The sequence below is a fragment of the Toxotes jaculatrix genome, chromosome 21 (genome assembly GCF_017976425.1).
Source record: "Toxotes jaculatrix isolate fToxJac2 chromosome 21, fToxJac2.pri, whole genome shotgun sequence".
In the NCBI taxonomy this organism is placed as follows: Eukaryota; Metazoa; Chordata; class Actinopteri; family Toxotidae; genus Toxotes; species Toxotes jaculatrix.
In genome coordinates this window covers 18,595,560-18,615,594 of record NC_054414.1, presented here as the reverse complement: position 1 = coordinate 18,615,594, position 20,035 = coordinate 18,595,560, and the positions used below count along the sequence as shown (strand labels likewise).

General features: G+C 43.4%; 3 protein-coding genes across 6 annotated transcripts in view; all 3 read left to right on the top strand.

Moving 5' to 3' along the window:
- The first annotated feature begins 931 nt into the window (after positions 1 to 931).
- slc16a5a (solute carrier family 16 member 5a) overlaps positions 932 to 20,035 on the top strand; it is a 27,034-nt gene continuing 7,930 nt past the window's right edge. Inside the window, exons 1-6 of one of the 4 annotated variants that reach the window (XM_041067494.1) lie at positions 940 to 1,082; positions 1,894 to 1,937; positions 3,308 to 3,782; positions 6,885 to 7,028; positions 7,477 to 8,316; positions 9,183 to 11,557. In XM_041067494.1, the coding sequence (XP_040923428.1) occupies positions 3,416 to 3,782; positions 6,885 to 7,028; positions 7,477 to 8,316; positions 9,183 to 9,457 (1,626 nt within the window). In that variant the 5' untranslated portion in view covers positions 940 to 1,082; positions 1,894 to 1,937; positions 3,308 to 3,415 and the 3' untranslated portion in view covers positions 9,458 to 11,557. Of the gene's footprint in view, positions 1,083 to 1,893; positions 1,938 to 1,960; positions 2,077 to 3,307; positions 3,783 to 6,884; positions 7,029 to 7,476; positions 8,317 to 9,182; positions 11,558 to 20,035 lie in introns of those variants that run through there. The other 3 variants (XR_005896694.1, XM_041067493.1, XM_041067495.1) reach the window with 3 other exon arrangements.
- On the top strand, positions 12,257 to 19,039 carry tap2t (transporter associated with antigen processing, subunit type t, teleost specific). Its single transcript, XM_041067491.1, has 12 exons — positions 12,257 to 12,479; positions 13,117 to 13,665; positions 14,129 to 14,243; positions 14,332 to 14,462; positions 14,604 to 14,809; positions 15,670 to 15,867; positions 15,963 to 16,091; positions 16,177 to 16,365; positions 16,474 to 16,647; positions 17,007 to 17,166; positions 17,857 to 17,993; positions 18,377 to 19,039. Exons 2-12 carry the CDS (start codon positions 13,161 to 13,163, stop codon positions 18,569 to 18,571), a joined length of 2,139 nt encoding a protein of 712 aa, XP_040923425.1. The 5' UTR covers positions 12,257 to 12,479; positions 13,117 to 13,160; the 3' UTR covers positions 18,572 to 19,039.
- Positions 19,185 to 20,035, top strand: part of acsf2 (acyl-CoA synthetase family member 2) — a 17,800-nt gene continuing 16,949 nt past the window's right edge. Inside the window, exon 1 of the mRNA XM_041067492.1 lies at positions 19,185 to 19,830. Coding sequence (XP_040923426.1) covers positions 19,712 to 19,830 — 119 coding nt within the window. The 5' untranslated portion in view covers positions 19,185 to 19,711. The remainder of the gene's footprint in view (positions 19,831 to 20,035) is intronic.

Sequence of the window (20,035 nt, the reverse complement as noted above, 5' to 3'; positions counted from 1 at the left end):
GTGATGGAAGAAGCATTCAGGCCCCTAAAGAATAATTCAGCACCAGGCTGATAAGCACTGTTTCACGGCTCTCTGCTCGATGGTTTAGTCCGTTTTGGGTGTGAGCTCTGGGCGCACGCCAAACTGCACCTACTGAATCAACAAGTGCAACATGTAAACAAAACAGCACGTGTACCAACAGCATCATAAGTTTGTTTTTTTGTTTTTTTCTGTCTCATATGCTGCCAGCACCTGCAACCACAGCCAACAGAGATGTCACAGTGTCCTGGAGTACACCTGTTTGTCACTGCAGCAAGGTGAGAGGTCAGACCACTGGAGGTCAGCACAAGATTTCCAGGGAGTTTTACTCTGCAGGTACAGGTAGCAACACACAACACAACAAGTGGGAAAATACTCTGTTATACTCTGACACAAGCTAAAGTGTTGAGAAGTATTGTGTTAAAAAAATAAATGGCTCTTTTCAGCCAGAAAATGTTTTCTGTTATCATGAATAGGTTAATATATTTATAGGATTATTATTATTATTATTATTGTCATGGATGTATAGATGTGTTAGTGGCATTTTAATGTTATTGCTGCTCTAAATGGAGCTAATTCTAAGTATCTTGTTCTGTTGGTTTGTTGAATATATCACACTGTATTTTATAAGATGATTGTTTTAGGTGTAAAAGTAATTTGATACTGAAACTGTCAGATAAACGTGTCAGAAATACACAATATTTTCCAGAAAATAACCTGGAATAAATGAAGTACCTTATATTTTTTTTATAGAAGTGCAGTACTTTAATTTTGGTTATCACTACATGCAGGCCAGCTCCCTTTTAAATATCACAGAGGAGCACACTGTCCACCATTACGGCCGCCTTGCGTGCACTGAAGCAGGGCTGGGGCCTGCACAGTCCGCATCCCACCCTCCTCCTCCCGGCCACGTCAGACTCCTCCCACCGTGAGCGGGCGGGCGCTGGGGCTCGGCGACGGGCAGACCCCCGGACAGCTGCTGCTGCTCCGGCAGTCTTCGAGAAGCGACCCCGCCTGTGGGACCGAGGGCTGGAAGATTACGGGAAATACTGTGGGGAAAAAAAGTGAGTAGCAATTTAATAATATTATTTAATTTGAAAAATTCACGGAAGAGGCTTAAATTCTTGCTTCAACTCGCTTCCTCTTTGGTCCGAAAGTGCGGAGCCAGTGATGTCCAGGATATTATTCTGCCAGGGTGAAATTACACTGATGGTAACAAAGGATATTTATGGAAATGTTTGCCTTTTAAATAGCCATATTTTTAGTGTAGAGAATGAGCAGTGGAGCCCGTGTGATGAGGCTGGGGCTGGGATGGGCTCTGGTCTGTGAATCCGTGTTTCGGTGGGGTTTTTCAGCCTAAAACAAGCCCAGATGCCACGTGGGTGAAGGTGGAAATAAAAAAGGCTGCGTGTTATAAATGTTAAAGGCTGGTACTGCTGCTGGATGCAAATCCCATTATCTGACATGTACAGTAGCCCGGCGCTCTCATCCCTCCACGGGCTGTCCCACAGGGAAGATCAGCTGCTCAGCATCACTTTTATTTATGATGAGAGACATACAGAGGATCCATTCACCTCCCCACGCCTTCATTAAGAAACTATTAAGAGACGTGCAAAACGTAAAGAGTTGCAGTCTCTCAGAGTTCGGGGTGAGACAGAAAACAGGATGTCAGTGCTTTGTGGTTCAGACAGCTGAGATATGTGAGGCCTTTTCCCCCAAGGGCTGATTCACTGTTTGCATAAAAGTGTGTAGACACACTAGTCCTGTCACCCCTGGTTGTCAGCCCATTTGGTTGTAGGTATTTCCTGAATCCTCAAAGACTCCTCAAAATATTCTGAGTTGCTCAAAACAAGACGTTTAACCTGTTTTTTAAAGGATTGATACCTGGCTCTGGGGGAAGCGGCTAATCTGGTTCTGTCAACAAAACCCACCTGACAGCACCTTTACAGCTCACTGATTCCCACATTCTTCTTCTTTGTTTGTTTTATATGGAGTCACTGTATGTGCAGGACAGTTTCCTGGTTGGGACCAAGTGACCAGCAAGCAGTCGAGATCCCAGTAAGTTACCTGTGCCAGCCAGGAAACAGTCCTGCACATAAGCTCGTGTTTGACTTCAATAAACAACTGATGTGTGAAATCCTGAGCTTTGCTGAGTGCTGGTACTCTTAGTGGATTTAGCCCTGTTTCCAGTCTTTGTGCTAAGCTAAGCTAAGCTAACCAGCCACTGGCTGAAGCTTCACTCTGAACATACATAAGATGTCGGACCAGTATCAGTGCTGGGCTGATACTTGGTGATAAGGTCACTGATGCCCTTGTGGCTGCAGCAGGTTCAGCATCTAGTGGAGAGTTTTCCCAGATGAGTGGAAGATTACAGGAGTTTACAACAACTTTGGTTTAATTTGCACACTGGACTCAACATTTTCAGTTGAACACAGAATGCGATGCTCCTGATTTCATCCTAAAAAATCTCGCATGGCACTGCAAAGGAAAAGATCTGTATCACATTAGGCAATACGCCACACATGAGGCCTGTCAGACAGCGAACTCAGATCATGTTCTCAGAAACGTAATCTGAAAAGATGTTTCTCTCTCAGCAGTTGGTGCATCTGGATACAGTATTGAGTGTCTTTGGGGGGAAATTCTGCCCGAACGTTTGCACAGAGGTCTATTCATTCGAGGGTTTTTCACAAATGCATGTTAGTCTCGTGCTGGCCAGATACCCCTCAGACCCATCAGACCTCTCCTTTGTTGAATAGCTCACAGTCTGACCTGCGACACTGAGTCCTGAATGTTTAGTCATTTCCTGATTTTTATGCTTATAAAACTGAAGTGATGGCCTTTTAGCCCTGGAGCAGCTACAGGAAGTGAGTGAGGCACGCTGCAGACTCAGGGCTCACATTCTGCTCTTGGTATGTCATGGTGGTTTTGACTCTGACTTCAGTTTCTTTAACTGTACTGTGACAGTCGTCCATCCGCCAGCTCAGCAGATTTGTCAGGATTTGGTAACTTCTTTCATTTTAGGATCACCAAAGTTCTTACCTCTAAAGGAACACGAATGTCCGTACAAAAGTTCATGGCAGTTCATGGTGGCGCTAGAGGAAAAGAGGATCACTAAAGTCATTAGGATTCATCCTCTGGACACCATGGATGTCTGTGCAGAGTTTCATGTCAGTCCAATAACTGCTGACATATTTCAATCTGGATCGAAGTGGGGGAGCGGCAGACCGACAAAAACCTCTCACCTGTTCAGCCGCTCTGCACTGGCTGATGGATTGTTTGCTTTTGTTGTTGTAGGTTTCCTAAAAGGTTGCAGCAGTTACAGTGACATGGGCAGCAAAAGTAATTACACACCCTGCAGAGCTAACACAGGAGCCTTGCCTGCACTGCCAAGCAGAAAATGACTCAGAGATATGGAAGCAGAGGGACGAGTGATCACCTCCTTCACTCGGAGGCCGCCGGGGTTTGTGAGCAGGCCAACGGTATGGAGCACGAGAAAGTTCAAGAGGCCCACGACTGTGAATCCGAGGAGGGGGTGCAGGCAGCGGGACGCAGAGACTCCGTGGCTGTGAAGGGGGCTGTCACAGCTCCGGACGGTGGTTGGGGCTGGGTGGTGCTGGTTGCCACCATCCTGGTCCTGGCTTTGACCCTGGCCTTCCCCTCCTGTGTGGGAATCTTTTACACCGACCTGCAGAATGAGTTCCTTGCCTCAAACAGCGAAACCTCCTGGGTTCCCTCCATCATGACATCAGTGCTTCACGCAGGAGGTAAGTGGGCACCCCCGCCCCCCAGTCTCAAGGTAATTTTAGTTTCTGGAAAAATGTGAAACCTGAGAGTTGGGATGTGGGTGTGTTTTAAACTTTCTTGCTGTGTTGGTGTTGATTTTAGACGGATCATTCCATGAGAAACTGTAGACTGCTTATCACCCACAGTCCAGTGTATTACACACCAAGAATTCAAGGTTACAGAGGTTATAAAAATCCAAACTCACAAGGTCACAAAATGTCTCTTCTTAGATATGAAGCAGCACATTTTTTCTTTTACAAAGAACAGTAGAACTTCTGAGCAATAAATTTATTTATATTTATATTGTAAAATGCACATTGCAGAGAGAGAGAAACAACATTTCGATTCCCCTATATGTCTGACATATGGTGAATTGACAGTAAAAAGCCTTTGAATTTAATCCTTTTTGAATAAAACACACTTTAAAAATAATTTAAGTCTCTCAGTGGTTTTGATGCTACACTCGGTCTCGTATGAACACTAGTTCATGGCGGCTAATTGCTGCTGTTTTAACATTTACCATGAATCAGTAATCACCACCTGTGGTCACAGTGGCTGATGTTCAGTAAAGGTCACACAGGCTTCAGTCTCTCGGACTCTCTCCCTGGTCGCCTGACTGGTGGTAACAGATCAGTGTGGCTGGTCTTTCTTTTACCATTTGTTCCTGCACTATTCAAAACTCACCTGCTGTCAAAATAATAGAGAAATAGACATTTTTAACAAACGATTAGTATTATTGATATTTGGCAGATTAGAAAGTCCAGTGACTGGTTAGTATAGTAAAACAGGGTTTGGTGGAATGCAGATCTAAAGGATTATAATTTAAAGATGTTTTCAGAACTTGTGAGTTATAAAAACAAATTCAGTCTGCTGATCAATGTTTGCTTTATCCACTCGTGGAGCTTTGTGACACATTCTTATGAGCATTATGTAACCTGCCTGAAAATCAGGGAAGTAGTGTGGGCTGTGCAAGGGCAAAGAAAGTCAACATGGTGGATCACGGTGATTGTCTGGCTGCTGATCAGCTGTACAATAACAAATGATAGCGGTTGTTTATTTTGGTAACTTGATGTTTCTGACTGTGTAGCAGAGAGTAGAGTTTATCACGTAGAGTTTTATGTTGCCGTCCTGTTGGAGCTTTGTTAGTTTGCTCTTAAAACTTGTCAAACATAGAGTGGAGTTGTGAGAGTGGTGTGGTGAGGGTTATTTTTTTTACAGGATATCCAAACCTTGGACACACTATCCTGATGGAATGTTGTTAGTCTTAAGCAAAGGTGCACCTATTGTTTCCAGGTAGAACAAAATGTGTGTGAAAGTCCCTCAGTTTTTTTTTCTTTAATGTTTCCACGTTATCAGATCGGCTTGATAACGTCCCTCTTCCTCTTTTTACCACATCTCCACTCACAGTTTAACAGAAACAGTTCGAGGAAACGGTAAAGATCATCATCATCATCATTTTTTAATGTGAGCGCCCTCATGCCCCTGAGTTTTATTTATTTAAAAAATAAAGTGGTGGTTTGTCTGTGGGAGCTTAGTTTGTCTTTTTTTTAAATCAAGCGAATGCTGTGGGTACAATAAGTACCCACAGCAAATCTGAGCTCCAAACCCCCCTCACCCCCTCACCCCCGGCTCACCCTAACAAACCATTATCTTTATCTGATGTGATTTTGCTGTGGTCGTAGGTTTGATGTTCATCTGTCTGACGTTTATCTCCTGTTGATTCGAGTTTAAACACAGGACTCGTTTTTAAAAGTGAAGCATCAACTTTTTTTTTTTTAAATTTGATGAGGATGATTAACAGGGATTGGGGGGGGGGGGGATAACCACAGCCCACAGTTCTCAGGGGTTTTGGAGACAGAAATGCTTTGATCTTGAAAATTTCCCTAAGCTGGAAGAAATGTGACAAGAATCTCAGGTTTATCTTGGTTAAGCTGCACAAAGCTAGAGTCACTGATCAGCCCACGTCCAGCAGGCAGGGACGTACACAGCCGCCACGATTCAGCAGAAGCTGAAGCTGATGTTAATCGGCCTCAAGCAAGTTTGTAAACATTATGCTTTGTTCTTCACAGATATGGAGCAGTAATTGCCGGCTTCATCTGTTACAGCGGAGACTTTTACGTTCATGTTCCTTATGCATTTGTTCAGACATGACAGAACATTTATATGGCCCCTGGTGCAGGAGAGACCAGGACCGTTGCCCCCCCCTTTATTCACGCAGTGTCCATGAGGACAGTGAACTGATGTGTCTTCACTGCACCGCAAGAATAAAACTAGTTGTTTTCTCTCTTTAAGAACTTGCCACTGGCTCTTTCACTGTTTCATAGCTCATTAAACTGATTTGAAAAACAAAACATGCATCTCTCCCGCTCTTTCTCTGCTGCAACCTTTACATTAATCTGGCAGCATTCACTTCAGACCTAATTAGACTGTCCTGACATAAAGGTGACGATGCTGCTTGTTCATATATGAGACTGACATGTTAAATTACCTCCAAATGAATCTAAAGTGCTGCATATTTGAAAGAAGCTTTCAGGATCTCTGACACGTTCATCAGGCTTATTCAGGTCTAGTTATTATCCACATCAGTGCCTTGCAGCCCTGTTGCCTGACAACAAAGGCACCAGAATGTGTTACATTTACCACTCCTCCTTAGTGACCTTTACCCAATATACACCACTGTATTTAGTTCTGAGGCAACGTGGAACATCCTCCACAGGCAAAAATGATTTATCAGCAGCAATTGAGGCAAAATGACATGATGGAAGTGGGAAAACATGTTCTGAGCTGATCATTCTGCCCTGAAACACAGTAAACTTTCATGCTGGCCTAACAAAATCTCATTAAACTGACAGTTATATAGATGTGCAATCACGGGTCTGTCACACACGGAGAAATTAAATGAGAGAGCAAACATATTTTCAGTCTCGGTTCTTAGAACTCAGCCGGTTCAGATTACCACTAAACACAAGTTATGTGAAATGCTCTACAGGATTAAGAAAATGACCCCTCTGCTGCCATGTAAGCCTCCAACCTTTTTCTGCTGCGCTGCGCATTTAACTAAGAGCATGACGTTTTCTCCACAGGTCCCTTTTGTAGCGTGTTGGTGGAGAGGTTCGGCTGCCGAGCCACGGTCATGTTGGGCGGTGTCCTGAGCGGGCTCGGAATGGCTGCCAGCTCGTTTACCCAGTCCATCATCCAGCTTTACATCACCGCTGGGGTTATTACAGGTCAGCAAACATTACACAGATTTATCGCCGCAGTCCAGTCCTGTCCTCTACCTGCCCGGCACCAAGCAGCCGACAGTCAGAGACCAGCGGGTGAACAAAGCATTTTGGTGGAAACTAAAAACAGAGAGACATCAGCTGTACAAAAATGACTCCACAACCATCAGTAAACACATTATTAACAGTTTAATGAAACATTGATATGATGTTTTCTGCCCTCAAGTGGCCAGAAAAACTATTAATGTAGCTTTAGATGTTAAATAGAAAAACTAAAATCCACTTCAGACTTTAAGGATGATTCCAGTTCAGTCCGACTTTGGGATAAATCTCATAGTTGTGGATATAATTGATGATGAAGTTGTAGACTGACCACTGATGTTTATGACATGTTGGATGATGATAGTACCGGTATTCTTCTCTCTTAATGCTTTTTTATGATGCATCACTACAGGACTCGGTTTCTGCTTCAGCTTCCAACCAGCTGTGACAATCCTGGGGCACTACTTTGTGCGTCGTCGTGCGTTTGCCAACGCCATGTCCTCGACGGGCACAGCCCTGGGACTGTGCACTCTGCCTTTCTTGGGTAACTACCTCCACACAGAGCTGGGCTGGAGAGGAAGCTTCCTTGTTCTGGGTGCCGTCCTGCTTAACTGCTGCGTGTGCGGAGCAGTGATGAGGCCCCTCCAGCCCCCCAGGCGTCGAGGCCAGCCCCTGATGAACCACGGACCCCCTCCACCAGAGGAGGAAAATGTGAGGAAGGAAATAGGCAGGGTGAGAACGATATGCAACTGCCTGGTTGCTTCCCTGAGCAAACACATGGCCTTTGATCAGCTCTGCAACAACTCGCGTTACTGTGTTTATGCCATAGGCATCACCTGGATGATGCTTGGGTTTGTGGTGCCTTTGGTGTATCTGGTTCCATATGCCACCGCAAACAACATGGAGCAGGGCCGCGCTGCACTGCTGCTCTCCATCCTGGGTATCGTTAACATTGTGGTGCGGCCGCCCTTTGGCGTCATCGTCAACATGCCCTGGTTCAAAGGGCGGCACGTTTATGTGTTTGCCTCAGCTTTGCTGGTCAACGGGCTCAGTAACAGTATCTGCTGCATCGGGCCCAGCTTCCCTGTACTGCTGGCCTACGTGGTGATCTACGGGCTGTCCATGAGTGTAGTGGGCTCCCTGATGTTCACTGTCCTCATGGACATAGTGGAGATGAGCCGCTTCCCCTCAGCCCTCGGCCTGCTCGCTGTCATGGAGAGCATCACCCTGCTCATTGGGCCTCCACTGGCAGGTAATGTAAACACACACTTTGAGGTATTTAGCAGCTGTGGAGGTAGAATTCATCTCAAACTTCTGTTCTGTGTCCTCCAAAGCAGCTCTGCACTGACAAATATAAACATTTAAAATCCGACGGGCCTGTGTGGGACTGTTATGGGACCACTTTTGTGCTGCACATCCACATTTTTGTTTCATTTATCTCTAAATCAGAAAAATCAGAAAAGACAAACAAACATTGAAATAGACTGATAAGCTCTGTAGTCAGAGGACTGTGTCCTGCATGTGTGTATTTTATGTGCACACGTTTCTGCTTGTGTGTTACGTGAATGACAGAAATACAGGAATAGAAGGTTCGGCGCCTCATGCTCCAGCTGATGCTGTAAATAACATGTTCTCAGTCAGTTTGTCCAGTACACACTGAACTAAAGGAACACGTCTGTGCTCCATTCAGGAGGAGTGGAGTGTAGTGGGAGAGGAGTGGGGAAAGGGCAGAGGCTGTCTCAGATGACAGGTATGCTTCCCCTGTTTATCTGACTGCTAATATGGCCCAGCAGTGATATAACCACAGATACAAGTCACAACACAAGCTCTTCACTCATGCAGTACATGTAACGTGATGGTCACATGTAACTGGAAAAGGGGGTTAGGTTGGGTTGTCCATACATTTTGCATACTTTTGGAATTTCGCTGATTGTGCTGAACTTATATGAAACTGTCATAGAAGAGAAATCCGTTGTAAAAAGAGTCAAGAGGTGAGTTTGAAAAGAGAAGCAGAGTTTGGTGCAGCAGATGTTTTTTTTTCTGCTTTCCTGTCCTATTCACCATCTTCATGCTTCAGATTTGTCTTAAAACAAATGCAATGTTGATCTTTCGATGCAGGAGTCCTGGTTGACAGCACAGGCCAGTACTTCTACGTCTTCTTTGCCTGCAGTGCCGTCGTTGCCTCGTCCGCCGTGTTCCTCATGGTGTCGTTTTACTGTCTGGATAAGAAAGAGAGGAAGAATGCGTCAAAGCAGGGTCAGCCACCCACGCTGCCCGACCCAGCGAGACCTGCTGTTGACGTAGCTCCAGGCTGTCAGTACAGCAGTGTGCCCACAGAGGGAGACAAAGACAAGGCCTCGGCTAACGGGGCAGAGCATATCACCAGCCTCTGAACCTGCGTACACTGTGTGTCACCCTTAACACGCAACACACTCCGGGTCAGACAGGTTTGCAGATAATTCCTAATGTTTGCATCAGCTTGCTTGGTGTGCCAGATGTTGCAAAGTTTACTTTTCTGTTAACCTGGTCTGAATTGTCCCGGTGTGACGACCTCCCACCATCTGGTGCACCATAAAAGTCAAAACAAATACTATCAATCATTTGCACTGTTTGACCAAGGTTGGACACTTGACCCTGCATACCAAAATGAACAGATGTGCACTTACAACTACAATGGGATTGTACTGTTTATTGTAAAATGCTGCTGATCTTCTCTACATCATCACACAATCTGTCATACATCTCACTTTATCAAGCCAAGTTACACACGTGATCACACAAAATCATGTGCAGATGTTTGCTGGACGGATGTTTTTGATGGGTTATTAGTGTTTGATGAGTTCACAGGCACAGAGAAAGGGCCTGAGCAGACAAACTACTACTATTGAACAATGACATGTTTGGCCAAGCTAAGTGGGCGTCGGCAGAAATCACAAGCAAATAGAGCAGTAAAATCAACAGGTGAAATAAAGGTGGGGAAAACACAAAGGAATTAATTATCAAGGAAAATCCAGGCGTTATTTTATATTTTTCTTATTGTCAAACATTCCCCAAACAGTGCATTACTTAGCATGGTTGGATTATCCAAACAGACGCCCCCTGGGGGCAAACCTGAACATCTTTTCCTCCCTATAAGGTGCATGTTGCAGCATACAAGCAGTCCTAGATCCCAGGTTTGCAGTGTGTAAAGTTAACTTGTGGTAATTTGACTAAAAGAAAATAAATTTAGGAATGTAAGAAGCTGATGCCATGTAACCTTGTAAGCACAAAATGAACTAATGAAGATCTTAATATTCCTCAGTTCAGTGCCTCAGTTTCCACTCCTCATCACTTCAGCAAACAGAACAGCACATGCCACCTCAGCTGTGTGCATGTAAACAAAATGCTTCAACAGCTTTGTAAACAATACAGATAATAATCCATGTCTCATGTGGCTTATAGTGTCTGAATCCAAATCTAAAGGTTCACTCAGTGCTTGAACCTCGTCTGTCTTTGGTCCTAAGCCCATTGGTTTCTACTGAAGACATGAACGTATAGTTTAATTAAAGAAAATGCTCAGTAAAGCTGAACACTGTGCTTTTTAGATATTGTTACTAAAACAGGAGGAGAGATTGTTGGGCCAGTTGTTGCTGTAGTGAGTATTTGGGGAAGCAGTGTGTGTGTGTGTGTGGGTATGACTGAGTCAAAATACTCTGCTCTGTGTGTGTGTTCATGGTGATGAAGGAATTTGTCATGTAGTGTAGCATTTGCATCAGTGAGGAGTTTTAAATGGTATTTGGACACAGTGGAGCTCTATGATTCAGAGGAATATGATATATCAGGCTTTGGAGACACAGTGTAATTGTTAGTTGGAGACATTCATTGTTGGTTTTGGTCTTTTCATGGAATTTGTTAACAATAAGAAATACATAGAATAACACCAGCCCTATCATTTAAGTGCTATTAGGTAAAGAACTGTTATTGTAGGCATTTAACAGGAAACAGAAAGTGATCATGTACCTGTTTTGGCGTCTTTATCACATCTTACATCTTTAAAGTTTTCCATGTTGTGGTTATAGTGAAGGCATTAAACACAGCATGCTCAGCATATTACACCCAGGTTACTGAGTTGGGGTTGCTTTTGATCACTGAAGACTCTGCTGGTCGTACCCTGTCACGTGTAGAAAATGAATATGTACTGTGGTAGCAGCAAACGAATCATGTTTTTTTTTCTTTCGCATGCTTCTCATTCTTCACTGGAACAGTGCCTTGTTATATAACTGGTGTATTTCTAAAAGATAATCTAGAAACATGGGATACTTTCAAACTCTTTCAGGAACACACGGGAATGAAGAAGATGATTTTATACTGCATGTGAGCTCGTCAGTGGTTTGAAACATTTCATGAGAGGAATATTTTGAAGGCACTGAGGAGTCAGTAGCTGACATGTTTTATGACACTGTAACTGAGTTTACCTTCAGTTTGAATAAGAGGTTTTATGTGACAGATTTATCTTTTGATAAATGAACAGTGGGACTATCACACCACCTGTAAAGGTTTGAACAAAGCTATTTTATGTCAGATGTGATTGAAAATGAAATATACATTTCAGGTATAAGGCGTATTGCTGTAAACAAAAGTGTAACCAGAGGCTTCTCTACAATGGGAGAATTTATTAGTCATTTTTAGAGTTTGTCATGCTTTGGGCCAAATTAGACCTTTATTGTAAATTCTTTATTTATATAACATGGTCACGGGGAGAATAAATGTTTGAATATCAAATTTTTGTTTGTTGTGAATTTTATAAGGAGAACAACTCGCTTCAAACTGTCCAGGGTTTACAGATGGGATTGAACTCACGTGCACTTATTTGAAAATTTGAATCCATAATGAAAACAATCGTTAGTTGCAGTCTTAGAAAAATAGGTCAAAATCAGCTCCACCTCAACAAGCTGCAACAGTAAAATTAGTTTTTGCACATTGGTGCATGAGTAGTAATGTAATGATTTGTAATAATCTATAACAGAGCAACAGTCAGGGAGTATTTGAGCTATTAGTATTTTAACTAAGGGATCTGAATTCCTCCACCACCAGATATTTCCGTAACTTTGAAGCTACGTCGTGCCATTATTTTGAAAGACAACTTCCTCCGGAAACAGAAAAACTAACATAACAACACAGATGCACGGCGCCGCCATCTTGCGGCTAAAGTGTTAAAGGACGGGCAGCTGTTCGGTGTGTAAAACAACAACACGAAGTTTTAAAACTGTCACACATGCAGTAAAAATGACTGAAATGAAACCATTGATTGGCGTTGTGTTTTATCACGTTAATAAAAGCCGATACAGATCAATGATGCGTCACCCAACCGAAAATGAAACTAAAAGTAAACCGGCGGGCTGTTAGCTTACCGGAGGCAGAGAGAGGGAGTACACGGTAAGTTATCAGAGCTAGCTTTAGCTCTTAGGAAGAGCGGCAAAAGTTATGTCTTGTGAATTGATTTGGCGTTATGAGTCCACGGGGTTCGTAATATGACCGTAATATCCTACGATGTTATTGGTATTGGTGATATTTTCCATGCACGGTGTGGGAAACGCCAGCTGTTAGCTAACAGTACCTGTAACTCCTAACAGAGCTACCCTGCATTTCAGAGGGAAATACTGTACTTTCTGCTCCACCACATTTCTTGTGCAGTTGTAGTAAATGTCGTGATTTGTACTTGACATACATGGCATCAGCTTCTAAAAAACACCATGTAGTGTTACAGATTATACAACGCCATCAGATCCTTATACTGTACTTCTACTGCTACATAAACGTATGCAAATCTTGGACAATTTCAGTATTTTCTGATGTTTTATTGACAAAACAATTGCGATTCATTGAGAACATAAACAGCAGGTTAATCGATAATGCTAATAACTGTTATTTGCAGTCAACGTAGGAGTGTAATGAGGTATTTCTGGCTAGTTAGTATATTTTTAAGAAAGCCACGCAGACCTTTGTACATGTAATTTAAGGATATGTGTCCCTGTATATAAAAATGATATAACAATGATATTTGTTGTGCTAGGCTCACATTCAGCCTCCTGCAGTCTGACCGTCCGCCACAGGAAAATGACGGGTGTGGCAGCATGTGGATTTATCATTCTTCTGTTGGACACAGTACTGAGTCTGGCTCAGTGGGCCGGTCTGGTGCTGTTGGAATGCCCCAGGTGCGGTGGGCTGGCAGGTGTGTGGACCTTTGGGGCAGTAAAGTGGGCGATTCTCCATGTTTTCACCTCCTTACTGACTGATGGAACGCCCCAGCCTGTGCTCCGCAGGCTGGTAGCACTCCTCTGCCTTCTTTTTCCTGTTTTTGAAAGTGGACGAGTCTTCATGGCAAGTCCCTCAGAGGCTTTTATGGGACCATCTCCTGACCTCAGCATGCTGCTCTTGGGCTCGATGTCCTCGTCACTGGCCTGTGTAGTTTGGGAAAAGGGTCTCTGCGGTGATGGAAAGAAACAAAAAGATGCCAACAAACTGGATGCCAGACTGTTGCTTATGAGGATGGTGAAATACTTCAGACCAGACACCATTTACCTGATTGCAGCTTTTAGTTTCCTCATCTTAGGAGTCATCTGTAAGTGTGAAATTGACATTCTGGATATGATAAAGTTGTACTCTGTTTTTGTGTTTTCTTGATGTCAGCAAATGTCATGAAATGACAAAAACCAATAATGTCTTAGTTTGTTGCTTGATACTTAATAATTTCAGCCCAAATCCCATATTTGTACTGATGACATAAATCTTTAAAAACAGTCCAAACATATTTTAAAAAGGCTTCATAATTTCCTGAAACAGCTGGACACTTTTGTTATTAGCAGACATTTGACTGGCTATTTGAGCATGATGTATGTGAGGTGGTTATTCCAACATATTTTCGTAGGATACAGTCATTGGTTTTGGTGTGATTGTCCAACATCTGTTAGAGAGTTTAGTGAGTGCTGTTTAAAGGATACAGTTTCTGAGAACCTCTACATGATCATGTTGTAGAAATATTATATGCTGTCTACTTAGTCTGTGGCATTTATCTTTCCTAACAGGTGACACATTTATCCCACTTTATCAGGGGAAGGTAATTGATATGCTAAGAGGTCAAGAGCTTCAAACCAGCTTCTGTTACGCAGTCGCACAACTGGCACTTGTCTCTCTTGGAAGGTAAAGCAACAACAACACAATCACTAAAATGTGATTTGTTTCTGTGATTTTAAAAGTAAACTGATTTTCAATGTCTCCATCTTTACAGTGCTCTGTTCTCTGGCTTGAGAGGAGGTATATTTATGTGCACACTGGCCAGACTGAACAAGAGACTTAAGCATCTGCTCTTTCACTCCCTCATGCGGCAGGAAGTGCACTTCTTTGAGGAGAACAAACCTGGTGAGGAGGACATGTAAACATATCTGACATGTCTGTGTGGGCAGTAAAGGCTGCCTCACAGTCTGCGTTTTAACAAACGCTGAAGCTTTAGCTTGTAGTTAATGCTCTTGAATTAGGCCTTTTCTCTCTTTCTTCTCCCAGGACGTCTTTCCTCCCGCCTGCACTCTGATGTGGACAGGATGGGCCGCACAGTAGCACTGAACGCCAACGCACTGGTTCGCAGCACAGTCAAAACTTGCCTCATGCTCACAGTGATGTTAGGCCTGTCCTGGGAGCTCACTGTGCTCACCTGCATAGAGATGCCCCTCTTGGCCGTCCTGCAGAACAAATACATCACTTGGTACAAGGTAGGTGTGTATTTTATCTCTGAGCAGCCAACAAACACGACACATCTGCTGAGCAAGAGTTTTCCCAGTAGAGTGAAGAACATGCAGTTCAAATGAAAGATTTATCGTCACTCTCTTAGTTCATTTTACCTCAGCTCACATCAGCGTTCATAAAGCCGTCAGTTGTTAGGTCAGTCTGTTATTGGGTCGGTTACATTAATTAACTGGCTTTTTCAGTCTTTGACCAACATTTTAACGCAGAGGTAATGATACTGCAAATCACAGCCGAGGTGACAGTGACACTGAGTCACCAGTGGAGGGGGTTCCACTGCAAAAAGTTACTGATGTGTGAAAGGCTCCTTCCCACATACACTGAACATCTCTAATTCCCAGATGGGACTGAGTGAATGAATGATTTTATTTGACACCTAAAACACATATAATTGCATTTTAATACTGAGCAGACTGTTGTTAATTCACTTGAATGTTTGGCCTTTGCTGTGCACAATGATGTATGTGCAGAGTTTGATCTTAGAAGGAAGAAGAAGTCACAAACATAAGCAGCGTTCACTGCTTTCAGATGACGAGAATTAAAGAGATGGTACAAAACAGTTCCTCTTTCTTTTTTTTAAGAGTGAAAACTAATTTGACCTTCAGTTGCATTAAAATATGAGATTTGTGGGATTTTAGTACAGAATCTTATTTCACCTCCACTGGACATAAATTAGAGACAGTGACATGAAAGGTAAGAAAGAGAGGAAACGTGTTACATGCAGCTGAGATCAAGACGGATTTAACCTGGTCTGTCCTGAGTGCAGCACCAGTCTGATGTGAAGAAAGCAGTTCCTTACTGAATCCGTGTGTATTCTCCTTTTAACCAGGAGCTGAAAGATCAGATGCAGGACTGTCACGCTCAGAACAAAGACCTCGCTTTCCAGACCATCAGTGGGATTCATACAGTTCGCAGCTTTAAAGGAGAGAAAGATGAACTGAGGAGGTATAATGAGGCTGTGGACCAGCTGTGTGCTGTCAAGAGACGCTCAGACATCTACAGTTCAGTCTTCCTTTTAATACGGAGGGTAAGATGTCAGTGGTGAGCATCAGTGGATGAAACATGTATGCGAGATTTCATGGATGTAAGATTATTTTCTCTCTGTGTACTCTTTCCTTTTAGCTGGTGAGTGTGGGGATAAAGATACTCATGCTGATACAAGCCCGCAATCTCATCTCATCCGGCCGACTCAGCATCGGCAGTCTCGTGTCCTTTTTCTTGTACCAGAAGCCCATGTCCGTCAATTTAAAGGTGAAGTAAGCTACAAATGTCCTCTGTGTATTTGGGTTGTAAAATACAAATCTGCCACTGACGATTATTTATTATTTTGTCACAGGAGATTTTGTACTGCTATGGAGAAACAGTGTCCACAGTGGGAGTCATTTCTAAAGTGTTCAGCTATCTCGACAGGACACCAAAGTGTAAGAAGGGGGGAGAGTTAGCTCCTGAGAAGCTAACAGGAAGAATCGTTTTCCAAGACGTCACCTTCACTTACCCCTCAGTTCCAGATAAAGCAGTCCTGAAGGTAACAGTTTGACACTGTATCCTACAGTATCACTGTGCTCATGATGGTGTTAAACATCAGTCCAGTGTGGGACAAGCCGTCATCACATCATTAACGTGTTCTGTCCAGTCTGTTTCAATGGAGCTGCAGCCAGGGAAGATGACAGCCCTGGTGGGTCCCTCTGGTGGTGGAAAGACTTCCTGTGCCAGCCTCCTGAAGAGGCTGTATGAGCCTCAGGAGGGACAGATCCTGCTGGACGGAGAACCGCTGCACCACTACGAACCCAAATACTTTCATCAAAAGGTACAGTCAGCTCTGTACCTCCACCAATGTCAGTGTCATGGCTGCACTAGAAGAAAAGACAGGGGATTCAGAGTCAGTAGGATTCATCCTCAGTGAACCATGATGAAATATGATGGGAATCCATCCCACCGCTGTTCAGATATTTCAGTCTGGACCAAAGTGGTGGGCCAACTGTAATGACTGTCCCTGGAGCCCTGCTGTAAACATGCAGTAGCTCGTTTTAGCTTTAGCCACTTATCTGGTGTATGAATGTTTTCCTGCTGTTTCCAACAGTTCATGAATGCAGCAGATATGATATTTCCAATCCTGTCAATCAGCACTGCACTGGTACTAATGTGTGTTTCAACTTTGTGCTTCAGATAGCCCTGGTATCCCAGAATCCTGTGCTGTTCACTGGTTCACTGAGATACAACATTGAATACGGCCTGAGGGACTGCAGCATTGAGAAGCTGAAAGAAGCTGCGAAGAAGGCCAACGCAGATGACTTCATATCTGAACTGGAGGATCAGTATGACACAGGTACAGAGCTGTACATGATCTTGTGCCTCACATAGCACATTACATCCAATCATTAGAATATTAGGAGTCAGCTCTGAATGCTACTAATACCGTTTCCCTTTGTTGTTTTTAATCATGCTGTAGGATGTTTTATTGTTGTTTTTATTATTTGCTTAATGTCACCAAGATGTCTTAGTATGTTTTTTTTTTTTTATTTTAATTGTACAAGCCAGCGTCGTCATTGTAGGACAAACATAAAACAGGTAAAGTAATAAAATCAGCTGCTACAACAGACAGAAAATAGTCTGAAGTACAAATACGAGCTGAAACCTGTACTCTGAGAGATTCTGTACAGGAAACTGTAACAGACATACGATTGGAAAGAAGTTAAATATTAACTTTTAACAGACATGGCAGATGTGATGTGATGGGAGGAAAGTCTTTGTTTATAGCGTGAGGGATAGCTGGTGGCTGGTGATCAAAGGCCACAACACAGAAAGAAAGAGCTCTGGTGATGGGATCAATAAAGATTGACAGAAAAAGGAAGCACAAACACTGACTGGGAAGGGAAGGTGATGAATCCTGTCAAAACTGGATTGTACTGTGTGTACAACCTAAATATCTGTTTTCTGTGTTTATCATTGGTTATCTATAAATGTGCTCTGTAAATAAATTGACTTCAAGTTGACTAAATGTCCTCTGTCTTCACAGAAATCGGAGAAGGTGGCAGCAGACTCTCAGCGGGACAGAAGCAGTGCATCGCCATCATCAGAGCTCTGGTCCGAGAGCCGCAGGTCATAATACTGGACGAGGCTACCAGCAAACTGGACGTTGAAGCACAGCATGCTGTACGCAAAACAGTGATATCATGTGTTTGGCACCGAGTTGAACAGGAGAACACTCCCATAACATATGATTGTCTCTATTTACACATTCAAACTGAATCCAGATACATTATGTGGATAAAAGTAAAAACAGTTTGACGTGTCAGAGTAAGAAAAGCATGGGTTTACTGATAACATTAATCATGACTCGGTTCCATTAGGTGTACCTGTAAGACACTGTAGCGAGACATTTTATAGACTGAACGATTAACCAAGAAAATAATCTGCAGATTAATCAATAATAAAAATAATCATTAAATGCAGCCCTAGAGATGTGCTCTGAAGAGGATCACAGGTTAGCACCAGCTGTGTGTGGCTGTATTTGACTCCTGGGTTTTGTGTCTCAGGTCCTGCAGGAGATCCTGTCTTGTGGTCGGACAGTCCTGGTGGTGGCTCACCAGCTGAAGACGGTGGAGAAGGCAGATCACATCATCTTCATGGAGAAGGGAACAGTCGTGGAAGAGGGGACACACCACGAACTCATGGCCAAGAGAGGACGATACCATCGTTTGAAAGAGGAGTTGTTCTCTCAACACACCTGAGAAAAGCTCAGATCTGTGTGTCTGATTGAAATGTGTAAATATTCCTCCTCAGTATTCCTGTTTCACCTAAAGCTTTAATGATGAGATGAAGGAGCGGTGTGATCCGTGTGCTTTGTGTTTACCTCTCTGTCTTATTAGTATTTAGTATCTAGAGAACAGTGGTGTCAGTCTGAAAACAGTGCCATCCAGCTGCTCTTACAGAAATGAAACTCTAGTGTTGTAGTGAATCAGCAATATTTTTAAACCTCAGTCATCAGAACAGGTGAAGACAGCCACCCTGACATTATCTTTGAAGACACCTGGATAAACCTGTCCTTCACCGATGGGATCATGTTTACATGTTTGTATGCAGTGACCTTTCTACACCATACACAGTCCACAGAACGTTTCCTGAGCGGTAGCTTCCCGTTGTCTTCAGAGAGCAGCAGCTTCCTCTCGAGTAAAATATCTGAATATCTGTTATTTTCACCAGTGTCTGTTTCCTTGTTTTGTTTATTCATTTATTTATTTTTGTTTGTTAGTAGAGGTGTTAATCCTCAGATGTATTTACAAACAGGCCATTACCAAACAGGAGGACACAGGAAGTCTTTGTGGATTTAAATCTCCCTCCTGTCAAAATGTGTTTTTCCTTCTTGTTTTCTTCCTCTTCTGTTGTTTCCTCGACCGTGATGTTTAATAGCAGACTCCAAGTTTCTCTGTTCTCACCTTAAATCTTATTATTATTATTATTTTTTTTTTGGACTCCGGTCAAATGTAATGAAATTTGAAGAACAGTTCAGAGTAACTGAAGACAGAAGCAGTTATTCCAGGCAGATTATTTTCTGTGTCAGACATTATCTCTACAGTTTCAGCTTTAGTGAATGTGGCTTAGTGGTCGGCCCCCAACCTTTGGCGCCACCCGCAGGACAGTGGCGGTCCATGAAAACACGGTATCAGCGCTGTGGCGACGGATCAAGGTCTGAACAAGGAGTTGCCAACAGTCACACACCGCTCTTTCCTGGAAGACGAGCACTTTCCTCCTGTCCACTGTCAGCGGGGGCCTCTCCTCCTGCAGCCACCTGAGGAACTTCTCCGGGTCCTGAACCAGCCGGTCCAACCAGCTTCAGTGCAGAGGGGCACGGCGAGCCGCAGCTGCACACGATGATCCCCAACATTGCCTTCTGCTCCCGGTCTCTTCGGAACATCTGCGCCTTTTCCAGAGCCGTGAAAGTTTTGCGGAGACCGTGGACACGTCAGCCCGGACTGTGTGCAGCAAGCCGGTGAGTTCATAAACATTTCACTGATGCAAAGGAAATAATATTCACTTTATGATTACAGCCCACAGGCCTGAACCAGCGAAGACTGTTTCAATATACATTAATTTCATATCTGCGTAAAAAACAACGTGTAAGTCTGTTAATCACCTCCCTCTGTCAGGAGCGGGGTTTTTTTTTTTTTTTATTATGTAACGAAATTGCTCTGAAG